The sequence below is a fragment of the Hipposideros armiger genome, unplaced genomic scaffold, assembly GCF_001890085.2.
Source record: "Hipposideros armiger isolate ML-2016 unplaced genomic scaffold, ASM189008v1 scaffold_902, whole genome shotgun sequence".
NCBI lineage: Eukaryota > Metazoa > Chordata > Mammalia > Chiroptera > Hipposideridae > Hipposideros > Hipposideros armiger.
This window is the reverse complement of record NW_017732252.1, coordinates 685,990-692,380: the sequence shown is the minus strand read 5'-3', so window position 1 is coordinate 692,380 and position 6,391 is coordinate 685,990. Positions and strand designations below refer to the sequence as shown.

Here is a 6,391-nt window from a genome sequence, read left to right as displayed (position 1 = left end):
ATCTGAACCAGGTCCTGCTGCTCAGAGCTGGCGTCCCAAGCCAACCCCTAACCAAGGTGCCACTCGACCGGCCCAAAATTCACCATTTTAAAGTGTACAATTCATTGCTGTTTAGTATACAGTCATGCAGCTCTTAACATTGGGGATATGTTCTGAGAAATGTGTCCTTAGGCTATTTTGTCATTATACGGAGTGCACTTACACAAACCTAGATGTATAGCCTACCACACACCTAGGCCACATGAAATAGCCTACTGCTCGCAGGCTACAAGTGTGTACAGCATGTTACTGTAGAAAACAACACAAGATTAAGTCAAGCACAAGAGAAAATGATACAATCAAGAGATACAGTAAACGTGAGATGTGAGGCTATTGCCCACGTAACATGGCCTATTCTTTTACAGCAAATGTTTCTTATAAGTAGAAAGAGTACACTTTATAATAAGATAAAAGTGTAGTATAGTAAATACATAAGCCAGTAACATAGTCGTTTATTATCAAGTATTATGTACAGCACATAATTTATATGTGTTGTACTTTTATACAAGTGGCAGCGCAATAGGTTTACACCAGCATCATCACATACACGTGAGTAACATGTTGCGCTGTCGTTACGACGTCACTAGGCTCTAAGAATTCTTTCTTCAGCTCCGCTATAATCTTATGGGACCACAGTCGTCCATGCAGCCCGTCACTGACTGGAACATCCTGGGCAGTGCATGATCATATGACAGTCACCAGAACATCGCCATCACCCAGAAAAGAGGCCCTGTACCTACCTATTAGCAGTCAGTCCCAATTCCTCCCCACCCCACCTGTTGGTAACTACTAAGCTGCTTTCTGTCTTTCTGGATTTGTCTATTCTAAACATTCAAATAATGAAATCATACAATATGTAGCCTTTTTCGTCTGACTTCTTTGACTTAGTATCACATTTTCAAAGTTCAGCCATGTTGCTGCATTTATCATTGCTTCATTCCCTTTTATGAATGAATAATATTCCGTTGTATGAATATACCACAATTTGTCTATGCATTCATCAGCTGGATGCTTGAATTGTTTCCACTTTTGTGCTATTATGTATAATGCTGCTGTGAACATTCATATACAAGTTTTTATGAGAACATATATTTTTACTTCTCTTGAGTATATAACCAGGAATGGAATTGGCTTGATCACATATTTAATCATTTGCAATCCCAATTTACAATCCCAATAGCAAAGTATGAGGGTTTCAGTTTCTGCATGCCCTCACCAACACTTGTTACTATCTGTTTTATTACAGCCATCCTAGTGGGTGTAAAGTGGAATTTCATGGTTTTGATTTGCATTGCCCTAATGAGTAACAACATTGAGCATCTTTTCATGTGTTAATGGCCATTTGTATCTCATCTTCAGAGAAATGTCTGTTCAGATTCTTTGACCATTTAAAAATTGCATTTTTTTTTAATGGTTGAGTTGTAATAGTTCTTTATGTGTATTCTGGAGAGTAGACCCTTATCAGATATGATTTGCAATTATTTTCTTCCATTCTGAAGGGTTTTTTTTTCACCTTCTTGCTAGTGTTCTTTGAGTCATAGTTTTAAATTCTGATTAAGTCCTGTTTATCTATAATAGTTTGTCTTCTGGTTGCTTGTGCTTTTGTAGTCGTATCAAAGAAACGATTGCATCATCTAAGGTTATGCATATTTACACCTATGTTTCCTTTTAAGGGTTTCATAGTTTTTAGATCTTACATTTAGGCCTTTGATCCATTTTGAGTTAATTTTTTCCATGGGGTGTGATTTAAGCATACAGCTTCATTCATTGGCATGTGGATATTCAGTTTACCCTGGACCATTTGTTGAAGACTATTCTTTGCCCATTGAATGGTCCTAGAACTCTTGTTGAAATATATCACATATGTGGGTTTATTTCTGGATTCTCAGTACTGTTTTGTTGGTCTGTGGGTCTCTGCCAGTGCCTCATTGTCTTTTCTCCAGGACCACACTGTCTGATTACTGTAGCTTTGTAGTAAGCTTTGAAATCAGCATGTGTGAATTCTCCAACTTTGTTCTTCTTCAGGATTGTTTTGGCTATTCAAGGTCCTTTGCATTTCAATATGAATTTTACAATCAACTTATCATTTCTGAAAAAAATGGGGAATTAAAATTTTGAAGGGGATTACATTGAATCTGTAGATCAATTTGGGAAATATAGAAATATTTTGTTGTTGTCAGTGTACAACCCGTGCACTTCTTTGGTTAAATTTATTCCAGATCTTCAAAGGCAACGGCAATTTGTTCTATGACAAATGGATGTTTGACATCTTAATAGAAATCCTGCTTGATGCATGAATCAGTCACACCAGTTGCTTGTTGCTTCAAAATTTATTTTATCTATTCTGAGGAATTTCTTTTGCCTTCAGTTATATGCTTGGCATGTGACAAGCAATCCTTTGCATGTGTCACCAAGCTTCATCTACTTGGAAGATTTTTCCCTTAAGAGATTTTTTCACAAGCACTTTGTGTTATTCTATTAGAAAGTATGAATTGCAGTAATTCTTATAAGGCTTCATTGACTCCATAGTATATGAGTATGACCAAAAATGTCTCTGAATTCAGAAGACTTGATTTCAAGTCATAGTACAAACATATATGATTATAGGATAATTTCCAGGCTCCTTAATGTGAACTCTGAAGTCTTCTGTGGCCTGAACCCATTCCCCTCATCTCATTTCTTGCTCCCTGTACCTTGAGTGTTAATCTGTGCTTTTGCTCATGCTGGTCTTCTGCAGAGCCTCTGGTTTCTGCCTCCTTGGATATGCATGCCCACTGGGATTCAGTTCAGTGGTCACTTTCTCCCTGAAACTACTCTAGTTGCCCCTAACCTATATTTTCTGATTTGGTTTGGATACTTCTATAATCTTCCATCATACACTTGACTTACACTGTTCTCACTGCACTTACTGCATTTTGTTATAATTTTGTGTCTGTTTCCACCATATACTAAATGCCCTATGGGAGAAGTGGTAGTTGTTTTTTTTTAAAGATTTTATTGGGGAATTGGGTAAGGGGAACAGACAAGTTGCTGTCCTTTTGTTCTTCAGTCTAGTTGTGGAGGACATCGCTTCACCGGCCCATGTTGGTATTATGATCATTGCGCTCTTCCCAGCTGAGGCAGTCAGTCGCCGGCCATTGGATGGCCACTCATGGTAGCTCACGGCAGTCCACTGAGCCCCACTACAGCCTATGCCATTGCCGGCAACTCACGGCAGCCCAGCTCCGTGTTGAGCTGTTGTTCACCATCTTAGCTGTGGAGGGCGCAGCGTCACTAGTCCATGTGGGAACCAAACCGGCGGCCCTGCTGCTCAGAGCTTGTGCTCCCAAGCCAACTATAAACAAACTTAGCCACTTGGCCAGCCCAAGAAGTGGTTTTAAATGTATCTTTTTATCACAGTGTCTGGCACAGAGAGGACACCCACTGATTTCTAACTTCATACTATTTGTAGCAGCACCATCTGAAGACTTGTAGAGTCCAGATTCCATATCAATACATTTAAAACAAACTGACCTTTATTGCTATAAACAAAAGCCCATTTTCTGCTCCTGATGACTAGTTTGCTCCTGCTAGGAACTACTGATCTCCCAGTCAGTCATCTGGACACGGGGTTTTGTTAGCCTTGACAAGTTCATCCCTCCATATCAATAAACTGCTTTTAAAATATTAACTCAGATTTTAATGTACTTGTTATTTTTTAATCCATTGTAATAATTTTATGTGCTTATGTATATGCATATATGTATTAGCAACTGTTGACATCACAATATTCAAGAATATGCAATATTGGTAAAATAGGAAGTTTTTAATGGTTTTAGATCCTTATTTGTATTCTTCAAGGGCAATTATTTGTTATTTTTATCCTAATTTCCAGGTAAAGAAGATACTCCCTCATTACTTGGTCTCTGTGGGTCTCTAACATCAGTGGCAAGTTACAAATCTCTAACAAGCCTAAAATCTAATGACTGCCTTGCAAGTCCTACAACAGAGATGACAAGTCCAGGCCTAACTCCATCCTGAAAACTTTTATGTAAAAGCCAAAAGATTTTGTTGCAAATGTTCTATTTACGTAAGTTTGACTGGTGGGAAAAACCTTTGGAATTTTATATTGTTCTGGCACGTCTGGAATCCTATTGCTTATATTAGCGTTCAGTCCACTCAATGTAAACTTCTGAGTGAAAAAAGAAATGATACTGGCATTTTTCATTTTACAATTCTTATATTTGTCACTGAGGAAGTTTAAAATGAATAGGCTTAAAAAAACTTTCAGAGATCCTCTAAATGAATAATCCATTGCAAATTGTACATATTTATTATTCAGCTGATTTTCATATATTTAAATATCATAATTGCCAGAGACTGAGTTCAATTCAAGGTTTATTCCAAAGACTTAAGCTAAGTATTTTCTTTCACTCTTTTATGCAATGATTAAAATTTCTAAAAATGACTAATTTCATTTTCATTAATTTCTTCCTAGGTCCTAATGTTTAATAGCCTTGTTTTTAATATGAGAACATTCTCAGCTGCAGTTTCATAGTGGCTTACTCAATTTTTCTTTAACAGTTATCATTTCATATCAACATTCCATTGAACATTTTATAAGTTTTGTAGGACTGTGCCTTTAGGCAGTTACTATAAAAATGTTAGGGTCATAAGGAAAGTATTTTACAGTATTTTAGGCCAGTTAGGTAAAATGAATAAATTTCTTATCTTTGTTTTCCCAAAATTTTCTTAAAAGGTTATCAGTTAAAAAATATCAAATATGCCTCAAATGTTGGAAACATTAAAAAATATAGAACAGATGTTGAAAAAGTATTTGATCAGGAAAGATTTCAAGTTCCATTAAGTACTTGAGAAGCTTTTAAATTAGGATCAGTAGGGTAATCAACCATACTTAAAGTGTCCAGCATACAGTGCTGCTTTTTCTCCCTGTGTGCAACAATGAATTATATCATGTATGTCTCACAGCTCCTATCACTTAGTCTCATTTTAAAGTTAATATAAAAAATCCTTGCACTTCTACAGGTTAAAAAAAATATTTCTTTTTAAAAAAGCTATGAGCTGTATTTTAAATGTTTTTGCAATTTTTGGAACTATACATCTTGTCCCTAAAAATTCCACCGTATTGAAAGAGAAAATGTATTAAGTATATTTTCTGTAGTAATATGAGGAAACCATGGATCAGCTGTGCCAAAGAAGTTTTATACACTGTTTACATGAAGAGGCTATAATCCTTATTGGGGACTTTAACGTGCTATTTTTTGTTTATTAATAAAACATTACATTCAAACTTAGTAGCTTTGATATGTAGGAAGAATGTTCCTCCTAAAACAATTTTTGAGAGAAGGCAAAAAGTGCTGAACCTATCACATTCATTCTTTGATTAGAAATGCAGGAGTGTGGTGGTTCTCTGTAATCTTCAGTTTTGCTCTCATAATTTGGAATTTAAGATAATAAGTAGTAACAAGGCTTGTCTTGTACGTAAGACAGTTCAGTGTCATTTCAGGGACAAAGGAGGCCTGGAAGTCCTTAAGATAAGTTATCTTGCATGTACCAGAACTACTCAGAGCTTTATTCTTTTAGCGTAAGGTTTTATTACTTGTAGAAATGCAAATATTCTTGAGCAGTGGGACTTTCTCTCTTAGTTCTGTACGCCTTATTGCGAGCGAGATGCCCAAAGCAGTTATTTATTGACTTCTTTTTTACTCCGCTTGGAGGACGACTGGAAGGTGTAAAATGAGGACAAATGGAAGCCTTGGGAGGAGGATGAGAAATGGTTACGGAGGGAAAGTCAAAACTTTTAGGCTGGCCTTAAGCACTATTGCTGCTTTCCAAGCAACTATCAGAATAATACTTAAATGCTTTATCATTCACGGTCCACTCTCAACTTGACATTTTCCTTCAATAATTTCAAAAAAAATCTTTGTTAAAATTTTTCCATACATTTTTATAATACAGAAATTCAAGGTTCCATAATTGATAAAATTTTTCAGATTTGTCTAATGGACACAGTAACTTGTGCATCTTAACATGCTGCTAAATGCAGATTTAAACATGACACCTGAGGATCGTAATTTTTCCTCCTTTCTTGGAGCTCTTGGTATAAAATTCATCTGCTAATGTGAATTTAGGTTTCTACACAGTTTATCTCACACTAGTTATAGAGGTAGTTTGTTAATGTGTGCATGAGGAAACAACTTATGTCTCAATCTTTAGTTTTAAGTGGTGGTGTTTAATGTTCACACACCCTCCCCAAAAGAGAATGCTGAATTACATGCTAATATTTCCATGCGTATTTTGTTGCCCTGATGTATTATACTTGTTGCATGTATATTAAACATTTTGTATCATG

At 36.1% G+C, this 6,391-nt stretch overlaps 1 protein-coding gene across 1 annotated transcript in view; it reads left to right on the top strand.

Moving 5' to 3' along the window:
- The window catches only part of LOC109375131 (RUN domain-containing protein 3B), a gene marked incomplete at its 5' end in the record, with an annotated part of 39,333 nt that extends 32,942 nt beyond the window's left edge, over positions 1-6,391 (top strand). Inside the window, one exon of the mRNA XM_019630353.1 lies at positions 3,914-6,391. Coding sequence (XP_019485898.1) covers positions 3,914-4,059 — 146 coding nt within the window. The remainder of the gene's footprint in view (positions 1-3,913) is intronic.